Raw genomic sequence first — 24880 nt, 5'->3', positions numbered from 1 at the left:
TTAACGTGCCTTTTTATATGTTTTAAATAGTTTAAGCATTTTATAAATAATAAATGAAAGTGAAAACATTCCAAGTAATATGAGGTTGTAAATGCTGCCGATATAATTAAATAGTTGTTTACATTTTTTTTTTTTAACTTGTATGTTTCAAAAACAGTGTGTTTAATGTTTTTTTTTTCAACGTTTTTATTTATTTATTTATTTATTTATTGCAAAAATAGTTAAAATCGGTGTAATTTCAAGAAATATGTGCAGGTAATGTGAGAGAGTTTAGTATTTCATGATGTTTAATATTCTGGAGGAGGCGCATGTCGGTGGTCCAGACGATACATACATGATCCAGACGAGCAGAAGATTCTGTTTTCTGTCGCTGGTCGACGAACATATGAGGTGAGGTGACAGTCCTTCGACAGAAACACGCTTTCATCGTGCACCAGATTTAACAATTATCTTCACCACTTTTCGGACATGTTTCTTGTGACATTGAGTAAGTAACTAACTTTGTTGTAGTTTGTTGTTTTTGCTTATTCACGCTGTTTTCCGACGGTAATTTCACCTACACAACACTGAATATTATCTTCTGTGTTGCATCCTTCACATTAAATGTGGTTTTGTGCATCAAATTTTATGTATTATATTTTTAATTTGAAGTCTTGCAGAATGTCTCGTGCTGGCGTCATGCCAACTATTTTTCACTTAGTTTTTTTTGTTTTGTTTGGTCGGGTGTGTTTGTGATTAATATTTTCGTAACATTTGTAACCCACCTCCCTCCCCTTATCTCTTTAAATGATACAACACGGTCTGATTTAAACATTGTGTTATTGTGCAATGGTAAATGAGGGTTAACTAGCTTAAGTCTGTCATATTTTAGTAATGAAAGAGTCAGTGACTCACTGATTCTGCAGCATCAGCAATAGTAAACGATGATGTCTCTCTCTCTCTTTCTCTCTCTCTCTCTCTCTCTCTCTCTCTCTCTCTCTCTCTCTCTCTCTCTCTCTCTCTCTCTCTCTCTCTCTCTCTCTCTCTCTCTCTCTCTGTTTATTGACTATTCCTGTTAGATATTTTTTTAGATGCATTGATTTATTAGAAATGAACTAGCAATTCACTAATTCAACTTTTGTGGTCTTCACATGATCACACATCTAGCGTTGAATGGTGTATAGCACATACATTGACCTTTTCTATTTTTTAATGGATGGATAGATAGACAACTTTTTGCTGTGTACTTTTAGTGGTGGTTGTTCAGAGGCCTTCAGAAAGTCAGTATTTATCTTCTACATTACAGGCCTGACTGAAAGGGAATGAATGGATCCTCTGTGCTGCTTTTTCTGCAAAATGTCTTTGTGTTGGCAAAGCAGCAAATAAAACTAGTAATACGTTTTTTATGCTTCCGAACTAAGTTTTAACATGTCTGTATTCACAATAAGAGCACGGTCTATGCAGTTTTAGGCCAGATTTTGGTGGTTGAAATGCCAACAGGACAAATGTCAAATTTCCATCTGAAGATGATCTCAGTAAATTGTTGAAATATGACACCTTCCATAATTCTAAGGCTTGTATATTTGTTCTCATTTCAGTCTGCACTACCTTGATCTTACCATGTGGTGAGTGAGCAACAAAACATGGACATTACTTGATAGCAGTGCTCCAATATTATTCATATAAACAAAAATGTATAAAGCAATGCAACGTGTGCTTTTTTTTAGCCTGGGCACAAAACAGCATGCAGAGTGTGGTTGTGGAGGCGAGGAACCTTACTGTTCCAGCCGGGTCAGATATTGTTCTGCCGTGTCATAACCAGCGGATGGTTTGGAGGCAGGATCGCCTGCGGGACCGCCAACGCGTCGTGCACTGGGACCTGATCCGGAACCAACCCGATTACACTGTGGAGCGTATTTTAGATATGTTCTCAGGGGGAACAGAGCGCTTGTACAATGACTACAACAAGGGCCGAATTACTATTTCGAAAGATGCTTTCAGTGATGGAAACTTCTCGCTAGTTATTAATAGTAGGTTCATCCTTTTAGACCACGTCTATGTCACTTTTGATTTTTATCAATTGTGATATTTAATACCTGCCATTCTTGTTTCGCTGTTTTGTTTGTGCAGATGTGGATGTGAATGATAAAGGTATCTACACCTGCAACCTACATCACCACTATTGCAAGGTCCACCAATCCGTTCAAATCCAGCTCAACATCACTAAATCACGTAAGAGAGTAATCCTGAAATATACAGAAAAACACTAGAGTGGTTTCTGCCTCAAAGTAAACCATTAAAACAAAAGTGATTGTGACTTTATTACACACATTTAATATTTTATTTCTCAGTTGTGGTGATTTATATCTCATAGTGTTGCTTTGTATCTCAAAGTGTGACTGTATCTCTCACAATTATGACTTTTATCTCACAATGTGACTATACACAGAATTGTGTCTGCATTAACTGAAATAGGAGGTATTTTAAGCATTCTCAATCACATAAACGTCGCACACCTGTGTGTGATAGGTGCGTAGGAGAGCAGGACAAATAAGTCCTATTATCATCAATTGAAAAGGAGAAGTCCCGCACACTATCAACTTGCAATTAAAAAGATTTATTGTTTCATAGCAACGTTTCGATCTTGCGATCTTCCTCAGGCATGAAAAAACTTTTTCATGCCTGAGGAAGATCGCAAGATCGAAACGTTGCTATGAAACAATAAATCTTTTTAATTGCAAGTTGATAGTGTGCAGGACTTCTCCTTTTCAATTTTAAGCATTCTAACATTGAAAAAATGATAGTTTTGCTGATGTAACCTTGAGTTTTGGAAAAGCATATATGGAATAAACATATAATTGATATTGTTAAATGTATATAAATTAATAAAAAAATCTATTGTTAAATTCATAAAAATGTCAATCTCTGCAGCTCGAAAGGAAAAGCGTGTCTGGGATGGTGAAAAATCAGTGTTTGTGGTTCTGGTGGGGAAGAGTGTGGTGCTTCCATGTGTGAACCGTAGACAGTTGTGGACGGACAATCAGAGGGACGAGGGCCAGCAGCAGGTGGTCCACTGGGACTGGCAGGCTCCAGGAGTCACCCGTGACCGAGCAGACCGCCTCATCGATATGTACGCCTCCGGAGAGAATCGGCAGTATGGCCCGCTCTTTCTCCGGAATAAGATGAACATCTCAACTGATGCCTTCTCCATTGGGGATTTCTCCCTGAGCGTCCGTAACATTCAGCCCTCTGATAAAGGCCTATATTCCTGCCACCTTCACCATCACTACTGTGGCCTACACGAAAGACGAATCTTCAGGGTGATCCTTGAGCCTTCTGTCCAGCCCTTGCCCCCAGCACGCTACTCTACTGAAGAACCAAAAACTCCTTTTCATCCTGTCCTGCCTGCTGATGACCCAAGTAAGAGAATATTTATACGTGATTATGTTAATTACTCACCCTCATGTTGCTCCAAACTCCAAACTGATGAAATCCGAGAGCTCTCTGTTCACGTGAGCACCACGACACATGCATGTGATGCTGAGGCAGGAGCTAGCCAATGGTGAGGCTTCATTCTGCCGTAGAACTCGGAAGTTCTGCATTCTTTACACATTTTTTTTTTTAGTTTTGAGGTGATAATTTATCAGTGATTAAAGACTTACATTTTGAGCTGTTTTCTACACAAAGGAAACAACTGCAAAAATCTGGGGCACAAAAAGTATTTAGTCAGCCACCATATGTGCAAGTTCTCCTACTTTAAAAAAAAAAAAAAAGAGAGAGGCCTGTAATTTTCATCATAGGTACACTTCAACTATTAGAGACAGAAGGAGAAAAAAAGTCCAGAAGATCACATTGTCTGATTTTTAAAGAATGTTTTTGAAAATTATGGTGGAAAATAAGTATTTGGTCAAATAACAAAAGTTAATCTCAATACTTTATATACCAATTGTTGGCAATGACAGAGGTCAAACGTTTTCTGTACGTCGCCACGGTTTTTTAACACTGTTTCTGGTAGTTTGGCCCATTCCTCCATGCAGATCTCTTCTAGAGCAGTGATGTCTTGGGGCTGTTGCTGGTCAACACAGAATTTCAACTCCCTCCAAAGATTTTCTATGGGGTTGAGATCTGGAGACTGGCTAGGCCACTCCAGGACCTTGAAATGCTTCTTAGGAAGCTACTCCTTTGTTGCCCGGGCAGTGTGTTTGGGATCATTGTCATGCTGAATGACCCAGCCGCGTTTCATCTTCAATGCCCTTGCTGATGGAAGGAGGTTTTTACTCAAAATCTCACGATACCTGGCCCCATTCATTCTTTCCTTTACACCGATCAGTCGTCCTGGTCCCTTTGCAGAGCATGATGTTTCTACCCCCATGCTTAACATCCCCATTGCAACTCAGCATTCTTTCTCCTCCAAACACAACATTCTCCCAACCCTCTTCTGGATCATCCAAATGCTCTTTAGCAAACTTTGGTCTTAGCCATCTTGGCCAAATGTGATTTTCTGGGTTTTTTTCTCATTCTTTCTCTCATAGTTGAAGTGTACCTATGATGAAAACTACAGGCCTCTCTCGTCTTTTTAAGTGGGAGAACTTGCACAATTGGTGGCTGACTAAATACTTTTTTGTCCCACTGTATATGGCTTCAGTAGCCAACACAGGGATATAATGCACAAGCTGTATGGATCACTTTTATGATTGTTTCTTGTCATTTTTGGTCATTATAGTCAGTAGTTGTTTGGTTGCATACATCTGGATCTGATTGCTTGATGATTGTTTAATAATTCTGCATCCTTTCCTTTGGTGTTGCAATCCAGATTAAGAAAATAAATAAATTGCATTTCTGTTAGACAAAGCACTTTTCCTTTTCCTAGCTTGTAGGCTTGCACGATATCTGTGTTCTCCTAATAAGCTCCATTGCTCCTCCCTTTACATTGCATATTTGTGTTTGGGGGAAGAATATTTACACGCATATTTGGGTTTGGGGGAGGAATGTAGTTTGAGAACTGGGCTATATTTACTTCCTGCCTTTTTCTCTTTGTTTAACTTTTGCTTCTTGGTCTTTTCCAGGCTGCAGTGGGAATTTTACAGCAGTCTCTCCGTCTGTCTTTCTCAGTTTTTTATTTTTCTTAAATGGCTTTGTCCTTTAGTCTTTGTTCAGATCAACTCACTCCAGTAATGTTGGCCCTGTCCCTGCCGTCTGTGTTACAAAACACTTAGATGAAGATGAGTTTCTATGCGTGAATGTTTTCAACAGAAATGTAGTGAATAAGTCGTAAAGGAGGTGGGGGAGGTTTTATTGGAAGACTGCTTCATATTTCCTTCGCTTAGCAATAGCTGAGCTCACTTTATAAACTATTACAGCCCCACAAAAGGTCACAACAATGTCTCACTTTCTCCTGGTGTGTGCAGCTTTTACAATCATTTCTCAGACAATATTTCCCATCTTGTATTGGCAATGGGCTTTTTTCCGACATGAAAAGCAACATCTGTTCAACATCTGGCCAATGTAAACATCTGTAACATGAAAGCACAAAGGGGGAATGGTCGTGTTAGATTTACATCTTCTCATGTCTGTGAGCATTTTGCCCCAGTCCACTTTAAGTAGAAAAAGATGCCACAGTGCCATTCATTTATCTTATAGATGTAGTATATTGTCTGAATGTGGCCTTGTTCTTAAATGTAAAAAAGAACTTTTCAAATATTTGGAAATATATTACTATTTCATATTATGCTATGTATTTTACTTAAAATTTATGAAATACCCTTAAATATTAAATTTAATTTCTGAATTATACACTGTAAAAAATGTCAGACCTCTTCAACCCAAAATGTTCTAGAGACTGATCACATCTAAAAGCAATTAGAATTTCTGTGAATTAAATTTTTTCAGTTGTGGCAACAGTCTGCTAACATTGTCTCTATCAGAAATAATATGTTGAGTCAATTGAATATGTTAGTTTACCAAACTGTATTGTTGGTGATTTAAAAAAAAATTGTAGTAGCAATTTAATAATTTAGCAGTTTATTTCTCACTGTCCCTATCATCCATCCATCCATCTTCTTCCACTTATCCGGGGCCGGGTCGCGGAGGCAACAGTCTAAGCAGAGATACCTAGACTTCCCTCTCCCTAGCCACTTCCTCCAGCTCCTCCGGGGAAACCACGAGGCCTTCCCAGGCCAGCCGGGAGACATAATCCCTACAGCGTGTCTTAGGTCTTCCCCGGGGCCTCCTCCCGGTGGGACGTGCCCGGAACAGCTCCCTGGGAAGGCATCCAGGAGGCATCCGAAGTAGATGCCCGAGCCACCTAAGCTGGCTCCTCTTGATATGGAGGAGCAACCGCTCTACTCTGAGCTCCTCCTGAGTGACCAAGCTTCTCACCCTATCTCTAAGGGAGCACCCAGCCACCCTGCGGAGTAAGCTCATTTCAGCTGCCTGTATCCAGGATCTTGTCCTTGCGGTCATGATGCTGATTCTCATCCCAGGCACTTCACACTCGACTGCAAACCATCCCCAGTGCATGCTGAAGGTCTTGGTCTGAGGTTGCCAACATGACAACATCATCTGCAAAGAGCAGCGACGAAATCGTGTGGTCCCCAAACCGGACACTCTCCGGCCCTTGGCTGCGTCTAGAAATTCTGTCAATAAAAATTATGAACAGAACTAGTGACAAAGGGCAGCCCTGCCGGAGACCAACTTGCACCGGGAACAAATTTGACTTACTGCCGACAATGCAGACCAAGCTCCTGCTCCGGTTGTAAAGGGACCGAACAGCCCTAAGCAGGGGGCCCCGGACCCCATACTCCCAGAGCACCCTTCATAGGGTGCCACGAGGAACACAGTCCAATGCCTTCTCCATATCCACAAACACATGTGGACTGGATGGGCAAACTCCCATGAACCCTCCAGCACCCTGGAAAGGATATAGAGCTGGTCCAGTGTTCCACGACCGGGGCGAAAAACCACACTGTTTCTCCTGAATCTGAAGTTCCACTATCGGCTGAATTCTCCTCTCCAGTTCCCTGGCATAGACTTTCCTGGGGAGGCTGAGAAGTTTTCCTGACACTTTCCCTGTAGTTGGAACACGCTCTCCTGTCCCCCTTCTTGAAAAGACCACCACCCCGGTCTGCCAGTCCATAGGTACTGTCCCTAACCGCCACGCGATGCTGCAGAGGCGTGTCAGCCAAGACAGCCCGACAACATCCAGAGACTTAAGGTACTCATGGCGAATCTCATCCACCCCCGGAGCCTTGCCACAGAGGATGACTTCAGCCCGGTTGATGGACGAGTCCCCCTCTGAGTCCTCAGCCACTGCTTCCTCAAAGGAAGACGTGTTGGTGGGATTGAGGAGATCTTCAAAGTATTCCTTCCACCGTCCAAGAATATCCCCAGTTGAGGTCAACAGCTGCCCATCTCCACTGTAGACAATGTTGGTAGGGCATTGCTTCCCCCTCCTGAAGCATCAAACGGTTTGCCAGAATCTCTTTGAGGCCAACTGATAGTCTTTCTCCATGGCCCCACCGAATTCCTCCCAGGCCCGATTTTTTTTTGTTGCCTTCACAACTATCCGGGCTGCAGCCCGCTTGGCCTGCCGGTACCTGCCAGTTGCTTCAGGAATCCCACAAGCCAGCCAGGCCTGATATGACTCCTTCTTCAGCTTGACGTTATTCCTTACTTCCGATTTCCAGGGATCGGGTTCAGGGATCGTAGAACTTATGGCCACAGCTCAGAGTGGCCGTGTCGACAATGGAGGTGGAGAACATGGTCTATTTGGACTCAATATCTCCAGACTGCCTCAGGATCCAGTCGAAGCTCTGCTGGAGGTGGGAGTTGAAGATCTCTCTGACAGGGGGTTCAGCCAAAGGTTCCCAACAGACCCTCACAGTATGTTTGGGTCTGCCTAGTCTGTCCAGCTTCCAACACACCACCAGGTAGTGATCGATTGACAGCTCTGCTCCTCTCTTCACCCGAGTGTCCAAGACATATGGCCGTAGGTCAGATGAGATGACCACAAAGTTGATCATCGACCTTCTGCCTAAGGTGTCCTGGTGCCATGTGCACTAATGGACACCCTTATGCTTGAACATGGTGTTTGTTATGGACAAGCCATGGTTAGCACAGAAGTCCAATAACAGAACACCGCTCGGGTTCAGATCAGGGGGGCCGTTCCTCCCAATCACACCCCTCCAGGTGTCTCTGTCACTGCCCATGTGGGCGTTGAAGTCCCCCAGTATTTCAATGGAATCTCTAGTCGGAGCACTTTCCAGCAACCCTCCCAGAGACCCCAAGAGGGCTGGGTACTCTGCACTGCCGTTCGGCCCATAGGCACATACGACAGTGAGAGACCTAACCCCGACTCGAAGGCGCAGGGAAGCGACCCTCTTGTTCACCAGGGTGAACTCCAACACATGGTGGCTGAGCTGGGGTCTATAAACAAACCCACTCCAGCCCACCTCTCACCATGGGCAACTCCAGAGTGGTAGAGAGTCCAACCTCTCTCTCTCTGTGGTTCCAGAGCCCAAGCTATGTGTGGAGGTGACCCCGACTATTTCTACTCTGTATCTCTCGACCTCCCGCACAAGCTCAGACTCCTTCCTGGCCAGCGAGGTGACATTCCATGTCCCTAAAGCCAGTTTCCGTGTCCAGAGATCGGGTCGTCAGGGGCCTCCCCTTCGACTGTCCCCCCATCCACTATGTACTGGCCCCTTATGATCCCTCCTTCAGGTGGTGAGGCCACGGGAGGGTGGCCCCACGTCACTCATTCTGGCTGAGCCCGGCCGGGCCCCATGGGTGAAAGCCCGGCCACTAGGCGCTCACATACGAGCCTCTACTCCAGGCCTTGCTCCAGGGTGGGGCCCCCACTACACCATTCCATGCAACGTCTCTGTCATTGATGTTATATTAATCATAGTGGGCTTCTGAACCGCTCTTAGTCTGACCCGTTTGCCTTGGGAGACCCTACCAGGGGCATATAGCCCAGGACAACATAGCTCCTAGGATCATTCAGGTTCTCAAACCCCTCCACCACGATAAGGTGACAGTTCAAGACATAAAACATAACATAAATACATTAAGCAAAATACAGAACACAGACAACAGGTGTTTTTTTCCACATCCTTTTATTAACAAATCATTTCCAACACAGGATTTTTAGTGAAAATACCATAATTAAATAAGGCATATTTTAAAATAATTTAAATAAAACTCTGAATACATTTAAGAAGTCTTCTGCATAACAAGATGTGGTGAAGAAAACTTTCCAAAGCGGCACTGCATAGGTTAAAAATCTGCAAAAAATATTTTTCTTTTTTCAACCTGTAATCAAGAAGTTATTGCACATGCAGCAATTTAACTGATGGCTTTTGATGTGTCCTGATTCAGTGACTGCATCATTCAAAGGACGCAGACTTTAAAGGCCATGCCTTCGAAGTCCATGAAAATCGAACATCGTTAATGGGACCCAGCCTACAAAGAATTGCTATCTTTATCTATAGCAACTGTGACAACTGCTGTTGACGAGTGCCAGAAACATTTGTACTGGACTTTTTTGAAAGTCATATTAAGCTGTCTAAAAACAAACACAGTGGTCTGTGATCTATAACATTGAATCTTTATGAGATACAGGTCAACATTTAAACTGCTTTTAAGTTTTTATTTATTTGTTTTTTAACATTTGTATTGTTAGATATTCGTAATTTGAAACCCAATACATTTAAAAGTGTAATCCAGCATTCTATCTAAAAAAAATCCAGTTTGGATATGAGTTTTGGGTATGTTAGGCTTCAAAGGATCCACTCGTTCTATCCTTCATGGCACTGGAACCAAAGGATGCATTTGTAGGCCACATTCGAAGGAGGCATCGGATTGGGACAGCCTTTGTTGCGCTGTTGTGAAGCATTTTGCCAAATGGATGATGTCTTTAAATTGGATTGCAGCTTCTGAATTTGGCTCATGTTGAATCCTAATCCCACTTCTACCAATTTTTTTAATTTTATTTTCTGGTTGTCCTATAAATAATTACCAAAAAATCAGTCTTTGATTTGTTAATGTGTTGTATTGTGATACATTTCGCATTGTTAAATGTTAAACACTTATTACACAAATAGAGTGAATTCAGTTTGATTGGGACACTTTTTGCCATTGAGGTGACTTGAAAAATGTGTCCCAAACCACCTTGAATTCACCCTATGATCAGTCTTAGCATATGTGACTTATTTCAATGAGACATACTGACTCATGAATTAATCATAATGTTAGTTTTGAGGTGAAGATTTTTTTTGTGTTGTTAAGCCAAAAAACAATACTCCCAATGCCATGTAATACACAAACAGCGGTATTCAGTTAGTTTGTTTGGTTTATTTTGTCATAAGAGCACTACTGATTTGCAATCCCAGAGAATTTTCCCTGTTGTTTTGGGGCACTAAATAAGTGGAAAATGTCTCCAGACAGACTGACCATGAAGTGCTGGTATTTCTCTCCGCCTGCACTATCGCTTCCAGTTCTGGTGGTTTGTGTTTTTTCTCCATTGCTGCGGCATGACATCAGGTCTGGAACTCATTACGCCTGTTTTGGCCATTCTAGCTTGAAATCTTGTCCCTCTCCCCCTTGCCTGCTAGTCCTGGGTGAAAAGGGAAAAACAAACAAGTCATTTTGGCTTTTCTGGTTTGTTTCTTGGCTTTTAGTTCAGCAATAATTAATAAAGTGTTTTAATATCAAATATTTAAGAGTTCTTATTCATCTGGTCCTCTCGTGTTCCTTTTTGCCCTTGGTGAGCAGGTACAAACATGGTGGAAGCACCTCACGTCCTGAATGTAATCCTGCCTGAGAATCAAACTCATCTCCTGCACCAAGTGGGCTACATCCTGGCAATCTTCCTGCTGCTTCTATTAATGCTCTTTGGCATCATTATGATCACAAAGCACTGCAGAAAGAAAGGTAGGATCATGTGGATGAGTTTATAAACAAGAAAATTGAACTAGTGTGGCTTTTTAGTCCAACTGCAAACTGCCTGAATAAAATGGATGTTATATCTGTTTTAGGGCTTGAGTTTGAGGTTCGAAGGTATGAGAGGTAAGGATTAAAAATAGACTATTAAAGTTCACCAGTGTTTTTAAGTAAAGTAAGACCCACAATAGTCATTTTACACTAATACATGAAAAGCTAAACTTTTGTTTTACTTGAAAGTAGTCGCAGGACATCCATTGAGCTCGATGCCACAGAACTACAACCCTACAATCAGGAAGATGTGCGACTGGGTAAGTGTGACCACATTTTTTCCATAATTTTTCAAACTGTTTCACTTAAAGGGATCGTTCATCCAAAAACGGAAAATTCTGTCATCATTTACTCACTGTCAAGTTGTTCAAAACCTATCTGAATTTCTTTCTTCTGCTAAATTCAAAAATATATATTTTAAACAATGTCGGTAACCAAACAGTTTACGGGCCCCATTGACCTCCATAGCATGGAAAAAAATACTATGGCCCATCAACTGTTATGACGGTTACCGAAATTATTCAAAATATTATCTTTTGTGTTCAGCAGAAGAAATTCATTGAGGTTTTGAACAACTGGAGGGTGAGTGAATGATGACAGAATTTAAATATTTGGGTGAACTACCCCTTTAAAGCTAAAGTAGGTCATTTAAGAATCTAAACTTTATGAATACTTGCAAAATAACCATAACAGATACTGTTACTTTATACAGTTTTGAGGAATGTGAGCTGATATTTTGCCAGGAAAATATTTTAAAATCAAATTCTCAAGAACAACCACTACGTTGACATCGGACTGATTTTTTTATTGGTTGATTATTGTTTTTTAATAAGAGTTTCCCTTTTCCAGTAAAATATCCGTTTTCAGAGCTGAGTGTCGCAGATCTGACAAATGCATGATTTATTAAAGCGGTCATGAACTGCATTGTATTATTGTTTAATAATATTTCCTGTGGTGCATTTATAATGTTAGTATGATTTGTACATCAATTGTCATAATTTAGAAATAAAAGGCATTTTTCCTACTCTGATTTTAGCCCTCTGATTTGATGCTTTGTTTGAAGGGGTGTGTCTGCTGTGAGACTTCAGTCTAAACACCCACTGTAGTGATTGTCTAACATCTGTGCATATGAAATAGCTAAGCATTATATGGAACTCTCTCAAAACCGTTTAGCACGTTTTTACTATTTAACAGCTCTTAAGGTTAACTAATCGTGAAAAGTGTTGATTATAGCATTATATTCAGTTTGTGGCATGAAAGGTTGAGCGCATGAATGCAGCGATCTCGTCATTACAACTTCATTTCTACACACTAACGAAATACTTTAATCATAAGTGCAAAAACAAAGTAAATCAGAGATTTGTTGATTATAGCGGGAGTTTTGGTGACAATCCATAATTCAGTCACTGATAAACTCACACGGTTTGATTGACAGCTCCAGTGATTGTAAAGGGCGTGTGCTTTCTTTGTATAATCTGACTGTACATGAATCATTACTTATATTAAATAACTGGTCATAGATCAGGCATTAGAATTAACACGGTTACTTACATATTGTTGCATTACTGTAGACTCATAAAAGTCGGTTTGCAAAGTCTGTGCCAAAACTGCGACTGATTTACCAAACAATCCATGGTGAAATGTACAGCATACAAATACATAATGCTCAACTGAGACATTCACATTGTTGAAAATAAATAAAATAAGACATTTGGAAGATAATGTTATTTGTATTCCTCCTGTATCACTCTTCTCTCCTCGACATGTCACTAACACGACAGTGGGCAGGGCCAAAGTTGCAATAATGAAGTAGACGTACATTTTTCAGCAGAAGTTGTCTTTCGCCTATAGGCACATACCACAATGAGTCATTATCTGGGCTTGGTAACAATAAAAGCTGTTTTGGGCGAACAAGGAAGTTTTCAGCTCTGAAACTTACAGGATATTCTTATAGTGTCGTCTGATGATCTCATATATTTCAAAAGCTTAAGGAAATTTTGATTTCTCAGTTTATGGCTGCATTAACAAGTCTGATTTATTATATACTTTTTCATAATAGCCTCATATTTGCATCAGCTTTTATTGATGAAAACCTTGTTTTTTTTTCTGCTGCTTTAGACTACAAGAACAACATAATGAAAGGAAGAGCAGAGGCAAACTATCACTCTCCAAAACATATTGATCTCAACAGAGGTAATGTGGTCTTAATTAGTGAATCTCATTCTGGACGGATAAATTGTGATGTATTTACACACACTTTCTCTTTCTTCCTTCCTCTCACCTAAAGAAATGGAGAGAATGTCATGGAAGTGATTCGTATTGCGCTGCTGGCTGGTCCAGAGTGTACTTATTGAGAAGAGATTCAAGGATGTTACATTTACAATTACTGTCTTTCTTACATGATTTTATAAAATCAATTAAACTGAAATTATTTTCTTGTCATAACCACATTGTACCATAATTGTTTCAAAAGGGTAATCTATTGAATTAAAGTTACACAAATGTAAAATGTGGCAAGTTAATTTGCTGAATTCAGCATTTGGTGGTACTCTAAAATTCTGTGTGGTAGAAACCACTGTAAGTGTCTGAATCTCAATGGAAATTACTTATAAAACTCAGGAAGCAAACAAATAGCTGTAGCTTCAGGTCTAAATACTCAAAGATGATAAACAAGTGAACTTCAAAGGCAATTAAATGTATTGTTTGTGCTATTCTGATGTGTATCTATATGTTGCTTTTCCTATGAATTTTGAGTTCTATTGACCAGGGCTTTTTTTGGTCCATTGACTTTTTTCATATTTTGATTCACAGCATAATTCACAGCATTATGTAGAGGGCACTGTTGCAGTTTATTTGTTTTTGTAATATTAGCATTTTTCTTCATCTTACTAACAATATTCTTTGGTCAGTAATTCTTATTTACATAGGTTATGAAGCATTTATGCAGTAAATTTATTTGATCTGGAGTGTACATTTATCTTTAAAATGGAAGTACATTATCATGTTTGTATAGAGAATCAATGTACAAATATAATAAAGTTAATTATGAAATATTTTGTATCTATCTGTCTATCTGTCTGTCTGTCTGTCTAGTAACATTTTACTAATATATTAATATTTTTAGTAAAAACTTTTGTTTTACCAGTCTTATGTAATTTATGTAATACCGGTATATATATACACTGTAAAAAGTTATTTAGAAAAAAAGTTACCTGGTTGCCTTAAAATTTTAAGTTCATTGAAATTGAATTTTTGAGTTAATACAATGAACATTTTTTGAGATTCGACAACCTTTATTAAAATATTATTAAACGATTTTTTAAGCATATTGGGTAATTGTGTGTGTTTTATTTCTGATGACGCAGTGAAACATGGCAAATAGTGCTATTTTCATGATTTATCAATTTTTTTATGTGGTTCAGATACAATAATATTTTGAGTTTCTATTTATTAAACAAATTTCTTTCATTGTATTAACTCAAAATTTTAATTTCAATAAACTCAAAATTTTAAGGCAACCAGGTTACTTACTTTTTTAAGTTAAACCAAAAAAAAAAACAACCACAATTTTTTAAAGTGTATATATCTCTATATATATATCTCTCTCTATATATATCTCTATCTATCTATCTATCTATCTATCTATCTATCTATCTATCTATCTATCTATCTATCTATCTATCTATCTATCTATCTATCTATCTATCTATCTATCTATCTATCTATCTATATATATATATATATATATATATATATATATATATATATATATATATATATATAAAACATTTATAATACTAAAATATTGTGGAACACTAAGAAATTTGACTGCAATAGGAAGTTTATTATAAAGCCCACAAGGGCTTCCAACCCACAATTAAGTTATGTTGAGAAGTGCGTTTCAGGAGGCAAATATTTATGCACAAACTGAGCAAAGTGAAAGAATGTCCCTTGCAAAAAGATCTTTTGACTGAAATCCACGACACAGCCAGTGGTGTTAAAATAGCTGCTGAACTCCACTAGGTTTCATGTGCATTGAGGCAAAGTGTGAGCATTGAGTTCAGTTGGATTATTTCATTCTAATTGACTCGGACTCGGGTCTGGTTTGCATTACTTTTTGTAGGCTTGTTTTGTATCCGTTTCCTAAAATAAAAAATGACTTCAGGAATACAATACAAGAAGTATCGAGAAGGAGAGTGCTGCCCCCTGCTGTTAAAAAATATCTCAAATGTCTGAAACTGGAGATGCTTTCAGGCTTGCAAAACTACAGAACATTGTAATTTTGTGTAGTTTTATACACTTTCCTGTCTTCTGAGTATGTTTTTATAAGGACATTCTAGAAGGTGGTTGTGACAGCATGCAATAAATTAGCCAAAATATTGGATAATACTAGTGTTCATTTACTATTTCTTTTTCCTTCTTTATGTATGCAAACGTCTTTTATTTGAGGCTGCTGATTTGCCACATTTATTAAAACTACAGAATATACTGTCTGATGTGTTTCAGTGCTTCTTTATAAAGCCTAATGCTAAATGTACTGTATATCGTATATTGGTTGTATTAGATTAATGATGTGGCTAACATACTGGGTACAAAATAGACCCTGAAATTACTTTTCTCAACAAATGTTAAGTGAAAAGAGGCTTAATTACCATCCTCGGCAGGTCAAGCTATTTTAAATTTATAAAAATATTTTCTAAAATGCTTATAATAGTTATATATTTATTTTATAATATTTTATTTTAATCAATTTTATGCTCTATGTTCTATTCAAATATAGTGTTAAAATTGTAATAAAATAAAATAAAAATAAAGTTAATGTGTAAAACAAAGATTTCTTTGTTTTTTGTAAAAATGCTTTTGAGACTATATTAGTCATTTATCTTGAGAATGTTCTAAGATGCACAATTGTCTTGTGTGCTGTTAATTTTATAAAGCTGATGAGATGATAAGGTTTTTCTCATCAGATGGTAATATAAATGTAGTACACTGTAAAACATTATTTCAAAAATAAGTTACCTGGTTGCTGTAAAATTTTGAGTTCATTAAAATTAAAAATTTGAATTAATACAATGAAAATGTTTGAGAATTGACAACCTTTTTTCAAATATTATTAAAAGATGTTGTAAGCATATTGGGTAATTGTGTGTGTTTTATTTGTGAAAACGGAATGCAACATGCCAAATTGTGCTATTTTAATGATTTATAACTTTTTTATGTGGTTCATAAAGCCTACATTAATATTTTGAGTTTCTATTTATTTAACCAATTTCCTTCATTGTATCAACTCAAATTTTTATTTCAATAAATTGAACATTTTAAGGCAACCAGGTTACTTACTTTTTTAAGTTAAACCAACAATACAGTGTATTTATATTCGATTGAATTATTATAATCGTTTATTATATTCATGTAAAGTCAAATGGAATGGAAAACCAATTTATAACTGACAAACAAACCAACAAATATTTGAAAAACAATATGAAAAACGTACAATCTATGCACCTGTTTGAAATGTACAATTTATAGCCCCTGGGGTATTCTTTGTACAATTTGCTTGGCTCTCAAAAATAAATAAATAAACAAAATTTTTTCGGTGCTATCTAAATCTATAATAGTGTGCCGTCCCATACAGACAGCAATTTTGTTTACTAAGGAGTTTGAAAACCCTGTTGTAGGCCTACAAACTTATTTACAAGAAATATGAGGTAACAGTCCAGTGTTTTAACAGCTGTTGTCTCAGCAGAGGCCACAGCAGCTCAGTCAATTGACTGTCGCGGACTCTGACAACCGCTAGAGAGCAGCCTACCTCCACGAGAAACCTGAAATGGTAAAATATCCTGAACTCCAACTCATAGGGATGTGAACCGTCCCTTCCTGTTTTACTGGCGATCAGAGAAACATTGACGCCGTGATAGAGACGCGCAAGCTTCGATTATGTCTGGAACCGCTCGCTCCGTCCACGACCAGGATTTTTGTTTGCCTACGTGAAACCGGCAACCAGCAATGTCGCCTTATAGCGCATATATGACACTTGACGAGTTATAGTCTACAAATATATTTTGTATCGCGCTGCTGCAACCCTTGCTCTTTCTTCTGTCAATGATTGTCCTACCCATATAAGCCTACTCATGGCGGAGACCAAAATTATATACCATATCGACGAAGAAGAAACCCCTTATTTAGTGAAATTGACGATTTCTCCAGAAAAAGTCACGTTGGCGGATTTTAAAAATGTCCTCAACAACCGTCCGATCAACAGTTATAAATTCTTTTTCAAATCTATGGATCAGGATTTCGGGTAAGTAGGGGGAATTATGATTTTCTCATATTGTAGTGTGTGTTAGTAGGCTACTCAACAACCGGGATCACACCCATCATCGACTCAGCATTATGGCAGCCACATGCCTTATATACTCTGTCAAACCTGGAAAGCGTTTAGAACGTTGGAGTGTTCGTTGTGACGTTGCTACATTGTTATATTGTTGCTGCTGGCACCTGCTTTGAACCCGTGTAGTGTACTGAAGTGCGCGTTCCTGCGCGGGTGCGTGTGCTCGACTCAGAACCCACCACCGCTGTGGCAAGCCGTAATAACATTTATGTGCCCTTAGTCGGAAATATCGAGTTCCGAGCACAGAATGATCATGTGTAGCTGTATTTACAAGTGGACATTCTACTTGAAACAGGATTTGAAACATGGCAAGGAATATTGATCTGAAAATAATATTGTATAGCCTATGAATATCTAAAATTAATATGTATGTATCATTTGCAGAAAACAAGTCTGTCGTGAATAGTTTAAAATTAAACACCCACCTTTCCCAGATTTATTTATGTACATAAATAGTTTACCATGTGATATGTATAAATACCATGATTAAGAAATTAAAATTATTCATCATTTTGAATTGATGTGTAGTTATTTGTCTTTACTGTTCACAATATAATTATTTGTCCACTTGAAGGCGGCATCCTAATTAACTAGCCTTTTCATGGTTAAAAGTACTTAAATTAAATTAGTAAGTAATTAGTAGTAAGTAATCCAATATTGTCTAATATATTTATCAATTTTAAGTGTGAATTATATTATTTATTTGATACTAGTGACTAGTATTTCTTAAATCAGTCACTTGTAATGATTACATACTGCTATTTATTCCTTTACCTTTTAAATTATCCTATCTGAACCACATCTGACCATATAATTCAATATTAACAGTTTTCTTTTTAACCATAACAGTGAAAGAGTTACTTATCACTAAGATGAATGGCAGCAAAAAGGATCGCCACTAATATATGAATTCGTCATAATTAAAGTACTAGTGTCTAATTATTTGTCAAATTGAAAAAGATACCAGTCATTTTTCATGACGTACTAGAGATTTAAAAATAAGTACTAGTAGCATAATAAATATTAGTTTTAATGAATAAATGTTAAAGGGCTTGCCATAGCACCACACATGCACTGCAACAGAGCTAATTTGGTCAACTCCAGTTGCATGCTTCGAGTCGCATGCTCCCACATGGTGCAAATATATCATGGTTGTTTCCTAATACAGTGTGTTGTGTTGTAACTCCATGACAGTGATTTGTGCTCTGGTTTCCCTCGAGTTTGAACCTTTTGAAGGAAAGGCCTGGTCTTCAGATGCATTGTAACAGAAAACATGACATGACAAAGCCAGTCTGATCTTTCAAAAGGTGACAGCACCTAAAACAAACACACACTCCTATCACCCAGAGGGGAGAATTACGTTAATTAAATTGATTGCCATGTTAGACAGGTATGTGTGCTCATACACTGACCAGTATTGACCAGTTCAAAGGAAGACATCAAACATAATCTTTAAATCCAATGAACATCTCACAGGTCCTAATTTGTTCAGACTGCAAACTCATTAGTATAGCAAAGTTTCAGTCATTTTCTGTCACTTCAAAATCTCCAGTAATAGACTGAGGTTAGTTGAGGGGAAGTGAAAGACCGTGAACCTGCAGCTGTCAGGCAGAACTGTCACTTTCTTATTTGTGAGTGACATCCAACATGAATGGATTAGTTGCTTAATTTTTCAAGGTCTTTAAAATCCGGTGGATTCTGATTGGCTGGAAAAATCTAGAGAAAGAAATTTTGTTTCCAACAATGTTTCTTTCCTCTGTTTTGTTTATCATTAAGTCTAGTGTAAAACTTTGCAACAATCCTTATTTTTTACAGTTTCTTATTGCACATTTTTGTATTTATTTGACATTATAAATTGTTGCTGTTTATAAAAAAATAAATTAAAAAAAAAGGGTTTGGTTTTATAATTCTCCTTCTGAAATGATTAGAGAGTCATAATGGTAACCAGTAGCCAAACAGCTGCATAGCATTATTTTAGCAAACATTTGGTTTGGTTTCATTCAATACGCAACGTCTATACTTATCACAATCCAATCACTTCCTGATGGATAAAATCAAGTTCCACCCTGCATTTCTTTTTTCCCGCTTAATATCCTGCTTAGTTCAGAAAAACATTACATTATGAAAGTAAAAGGGTTTGTAAATGGTATTCCTTGTTGACTTTAAAGAGTGTTCGGCTGTATTATCTGCTTATGTGCAATGTCATGGATGGATAAATAGATGGATTTGATCTAGGCTTCCCATGTCATGTTATAAGGCGTATTTGGATTCCTAATTGAGGTTCAGAGATGACTGTCTCATTTGATCTCAAAAGACACACACAAATAGGCACAGATGTTTAGTGATGTGTCTTGGATGGAGATGCTCCACTGCAGAAGGGATTGTGGTCATTTTTCACCATTTCAGTTTGAAGGCCATTTTAATCCTACAAAGCTGAGGCTATTGATCTGCCACCTCCATCAGACTTTTAAATTCCCATATACACCACAACACATGTTGGTGTTCTAGCATGACCTTCCAAAAAAACTTGCTTTTCCTGTTAACATAGGATAGTTTACTAACAGTGTTGCTTTCTTGTCACACCTGAGCATTGAGTGTTCAGTTTGCCCCGGTGACCTATCCATGAAGCAGATTGTGAGAACAACAACGTTTGACCTTCAAAGCCAGGCTACTATGATTTACTAAGCTCTCTGTGACTGCTCTGTGTTAAAATGTGAAGCAGCAAACAGTTTACTTTTAACTCCGAAATGTCTAGAAATGTTATGCAAATAACTAGACAGTAAAGTTCCTAGACAAACTTTTAAGTTGGCTTGAAAAAGCCTAGCCAGATAGTTTGAAAAAGAATTAAAAGCTTGAAGTTTGAAGGTTTTCAATTTGAAGTAGTTAGTCAAGTTAGCATGTTGCTATCATTTTTATTACTGTGTTGTGTTGCTATCATGTTTTAACATGAATTAGCACTTAAGCATTTTTTATGTTTTAGCATGATTTAACATGTTGCTAGTATTATTTAGCATCTTAAATGCTTTGCTAGCATGTCTTAACATTTTTGCTAGCATGATCTAGCATGCATGTTTAATGCGTTGTGTGCATGTTTTAGCTAACTTAAACATATTTCACTCCAGTAATAGCCTATTTGTTTTATTTACAACTTAAATATCTAATATTAAATATAACACATTTTTCTTTACAGTGCAACTATGATACTTTGACTTTTAGCATGCAGAGCAGACTACAAAATTATGAGTCACAACTTGGATCTGGACACATTTCAGAACCATAAATGCATCCCAGCGGGAGTTGATTTATTTTGTGTGCAGCTAAATGCGGCAAACATTATTTTTAGACAGCCTTGCATTGTTCATTCTTCAGCCATTCATGAAGCAGGAAGAAATCCAACCAGCACAAGTCTTGCGAGATCTCAAATGCATAAGAAATTATCTTAGGCCTCTGTAATGAGGGCTAGTCAACATTTACATTTACAGATTAGTGATGAGATGAACCTATGAACTTTGGGACGGTGAGACACACCTCTTATTATCACATCATAACTAGCCCTACACCGTCCAACATAAACATCGCTAATCCCACTATTACTGCCATAGATCCCCACTGTGTGTGTCCTCCATAATAATAAACAACATTCTGCTGCTTCTGATAATATCTTCTGATATCATCCGCCACAGTCCGTTAATACCCCTGTAAACCTTTGCTCAAAGCTTAGAGGACCGGCAGCAGCGGCAGACACCCAAACACTATCTCTCTGAGGGCCAATTTGTGCCAGTTACCTCTGCTGCACTGCTGCTTCTGCGTGTGATTGTTGGATAACCTAATCTTAAATTAAATGAGCCTAATGTGTTTAACAAGATGTCAGTGGAGCGTATGAATGAAGACTGGGAATAATGCTCCAGATGGATTGAATTCACTTTTAAGTACCCTCAGCACACGTTGCATACAGAGCACTTGTGTTTTAACTAATGGTTACCCGGTAATGGATTCCTCTGTGTCAGGCCAGGTTGATGTATTTTTTATCAGACCCCCATTGATTTCACAGAAAGATTTCAGTTGTGTTAAATTTTTAAAAGCGCTGCTGTCGCGTGTGTTGTGCGGAAGGATGTGGTTGCCGTTTGACTGGAAGTGATATGCCACTCTGTACTTAACAGCATGTAGGTGAATAATCTCATGGTCTCATTTACTGACTGATTATCAGGCATTAATCGGATTGAGTTGGCTCTTGTTTCAGCCCTGGTTATTTAGTATCACACTGAGCTGGGCCGCAGCTCAAATATGGACCAGTCCCACGAGACAGGAAATCCATGAAGTAGATATGATATCATGACCAAGTGGTTGCTAGTCAGAAAAGCCCTATAGATTTCTGAATGAGGCCGTGTGCATGGTCATATATTGATTTTCATCTGCTAGATCTTAATGTGATGATTCATTATGTGCCTTAACATCTGTGTCAGTCTCCTATGCAGTTTAAGTTGGTCAGCTCCTGCGTCAGCAGCATCACACACGTGTCGAGCTCACGTGAACAGCATCGGCCAATGCATGGGCATAAATTTCATCTATTAGTTGGGGGAGACAGTAAACAAAAAATATCTCAAGCAATTTTTGAAGGGGACACAAATAATACATCCAAAATTGCAGTCTACATGGATTTGTGTGGCATTTTTCTGAAAAATTATTTAGGGATGACTTTTTCATTGAATATTCGGCCTGGTTTACCATAGTAACATACATTTTCTGTCATAGTTGTTGCCTGGGTTATGTATGTGTGGGGAGGAGCTATAAAAATAGGGTTGTGTATGTTTTGGTGATTTGAAATATCAACATAAGTTAGTTACCAGAAAGCACTTACACCACCTTTAATTTAAGTTTTACTATGTGCTTCTGTTGTTTATTATTTTATTATTCTACACTGTGTTTTTTTTCCTAGTGACTGATCACATCCATCTAAAATTTTTCAGTTGGCCAAATTGAATTTCTGTGAATTGATGAAATTTAATTCACAGTAATTAAATTTGGCCAACTGAATTTAGATGTGATCAGTCACTAGAAAATTTTCAATTGGAGACCTGATTTTTTTTTACAGTGTAATGTTTCTGCTTGCTTAATATTTTCTTTACTACATACACCTTAGTAACCACATAGCAATTCTCTGGCAACCATCCATATCATAATAGCATCATGGTGATGACTTTTGCATGGGCTAGAAGCACTCGCATTTTCTTCAGATAATTCAAATCTTGGTTTAGTTTCATTCGGATTTTATTGCTTGCTTAAATCAGCACTAGGTAACTTTTCAACCTTCATAATATATTTTCAAGACTCTTGTAATGATACATCGACTTACAATAGGTTGAATGACACGTCTGCCATAGCTTGATGGGGTCTGTATCGTTTTAAATCGTACTTTTAAACTTTGGGTTTCGGGTAGTACCCAGAGAACAAAAAGAACTACAAAATTCGACTGCTTTACAGCATATACGTCACTTCCACCAACACGTTACTTAATTCAGACGTGCGAGCCCAACTTTGTTCGTCGGATAATATAGTCATGTCCGAAGCAGCACAGACAAATAAGAAAGAAAAGGTTTTGTTGGAGGAAAGCAATAAGAGGAAACAAAAAAGTTATGGGATTAAAGGCAGGACGAGGATCAACATGTGACCAGCGTTTGCTCGTTGGCGTGAGCTGAGGGTAACCAATAGACTAATATAATGAAGCTGGCTTGTAAACGTGAGCATCGTGATTATTTGGCGTTTGAAAAAAATAAAACCCATGAAATTATATTCATATGACATGCTGAAACATATGCCACTGACTGTACCTGGGATGAAGACATTTCACACGCGCCGCCAGAAGAACACCTGCATGTAAACTCCTCCTGCAGTGTTCAGGGGAACTGTTAGTGCTGCACCAACCCGTGGGCCGCTTTTATGAAGTTATTTGGCCCGCGCCGCACCACTGTATATATTTTTACAACCCGCCCCGCACCCGCGACCATTAAATAGACATACGGGGTCCGAGGGTTATGAGACGACCCGCGCATTACTGGTTCAGGGCTATCAGGGTTGTCATGTCAACAAATGCACACGCGATGGCATCCCCTGTTGTAGGATGACAGAGCTTACGACAGTAGTTGAGGACATTACTTTTTTCCCAACTGTAGGGGGACTCCGAGAGCAAAAGTTGCCAAGTGCTGCTTTAAATTAGACTAGAAATCTAGACGCACCCTAGCGGCAGCAAATTTAATTTGCCCGCAAGTGTCGTCTAGGAACTGACGATGGCCGAGTTGCGTTTGCGTGCTTCTAGTAAACACAGAAACTGGCAAACGGCGGCGGTCTTTCGAATCATCTCTGACCGCGACTCTGGAAGACTTGGAGTTAAGCTTTTCTCTGAGAAAAGAACAAAGAACGGCACTGAAGTCTTTCTTAAAAAGGAAAGATGTGTTCGTAGTTTAGCCGACTGGATACGGCGAATGTTTAATCAGTCAGCGAGCTCTGCTTCACCTTCATTGCTCTGGTTGGTGTAGCGCTACCCCGCTACCCCGGAGTTTGAAAGACAACCGTTTATCCTGCCCCTCGGATTGAGCTGTCTATGGTGAGTTTCCAGACCAAACATCTTGATGTGGGTCTGGCTTGTCAGGCTAGCTTTAAATGGATATTCACCCCAAAATGTAGTCATCATTTACTCACACTCATGTTCTTCCAAACAGTTATGACCTTCTTCAGAGCAACAAAGATAAAAAAAAATTGTATTTAAAAATAAATTAATGCATTTGAATTCAGTGGGGTCCATCCCAAACAGCATTTGCTTTTCATTGCATGGACAAAAAAAAGGAAAGAAACATATTTTGTGTTCCACAGAAGAAAGTAAGTCATACGGGTTTGGAACAACATGAGGGTGAGCAAATAATGACTGAGAACTGACTTTATAAGAAACTTTGTTAGATGGCGTCAAATTATTCTGTGTTAGGTCAATGTCAACTCCAAAGAACAGATTACTCCAGTGTAACCAAAGGTGTTACCTTTCTTTGTGAGTTTGGACAGACCACACTTCCTTAAGGCCACCCCCACAGTCCTCGCTGTATGTTGCTGTATATTTTAAAGACCTCTTGAGAGGACACGAACACTTCCTACCCATGACTAGAGTTACACCCCAGTTTCCTGTGCTGGGCTCAGGACGCTCGAACAGCCTGCTGAAACTCTCCTTGTTTTGTTACTCTTTCCACAAGACCATGTTGTTATCATCATCCTTCAGTCCCATTCAATTCACCTCCTCAGTCTCACAGCTGTGTTGGTGATGTGACCTGGAAGTTCTGGAGGAGCAAAGAGGAAGACATTATAATTTGCTGGTATTTCTCAAGTCATAACTCTCTGTGAACACATTTTAGTAGTGCACAAAGTTATAATTGAAATATAATTACTGATATTGCATCTAGGCTACATTTATTCATTTAGCAGATGCTTTAATACAATGGGGATTCAAAGGAATGCTGCAACACAAGCAGTTCATCT

General features: G+C 38.5%; 2 protein-coding genes across 4 annotated transcripts in view; both read left to right on the top strand.

Moving 5' to 3' along the window:
• The first annotated feature begins 300 nt into the window (after positions 1-300).
• On the top strand, positions 301-14052 carry mxra8b (matrix-remodelling associated 8b). 3 transcript variants are annotated; one of them, XM_067445931.1, is made up of 10 exons: positions 301-390; positions 1578-1604; positions 1707-2009; positions 2110-2211; positions 2911-3399; positions 10753-10911; positions 11016-11046; positions 11161-11231; positions 13090-13164; positions 13259-14052. In XM_067445931.1, the coding sequence occupies exons 3-10, from the start codon at positions 1724-1726 to the stop codon at positions 13282-13284; spliced, it is 1239 nt and encodes a 412-aa protein (XP_067302032.1). In that variant the 5' UTR covers positions 301-390; positions 1578-1604; positions 1707-1723; the 3' UTR covers positions 13285-14052. The 3 variants fall into 3 exon arrangements, with proteins under 3 accessions (XP_067302032.1, XP_067302031.1, XP_067302030.1); XM_067445930.1 differs by having other exon boundaries at positions 336-487; positions 11164-11231; XM_067445929.1 differs by having other exon boundaries at positions 336-487.
• Positions 14053-16810: 2758 nt separating this feature from the next.
• Positions 16811-24880, top strand: part of dvl1a (dishevelled segment polarity protein 1a) — a 41739-nt gene continuing 33669 nt past the window's right edge. The window contains exon 1 of the mRNA XM_067445928.1: positions 16811-17272. Coding sequence (XP_067302029.1) covers positions 17103-17272 — 170 coding nt within the window. The 5' untranslated portion in view covers positions 16811-17102. The remainder of the gene's footprint in view (positions 17273-24880) is intronic.

The sequence above is a fragment of the Pseudorasbora parva genome, chromosome 6, assembly GCF_024679245.1.
Source record: "Pseudorasbora parva isolate DD20220531a chromosome 6, ASM2467924v1, whole genome shotgun sequence".
Taxonomy (NCBI): Eukaryota; Metazoa; Chordata; class Actinopteri; order Cypriniformes; family Gobionidae; genus Pseudorasbora; species Pseudorasbora parva.
This window is presented reverse-complemented; position numbering and strand designations above follow the sequence as displayed.

Coding starts and splice junctions, on each gene's coding strand:
- mxra8b (XM_067445929.1), top strand. Junction 1,605..1,706: donor TACCTTGATCTTACCATGTG/GTGAGTGAGCAA, acceptor GCTTTTTTTTAG/CCTGGGCACAAAACAGCATG. Junction 10,912..11,015: donor AAAGCACTGCAGAAAGAAAG/GTAGGATCATGT, acceptor TATCTGTTTTAG/GGCTTGAGTTTGAGGTTCGA.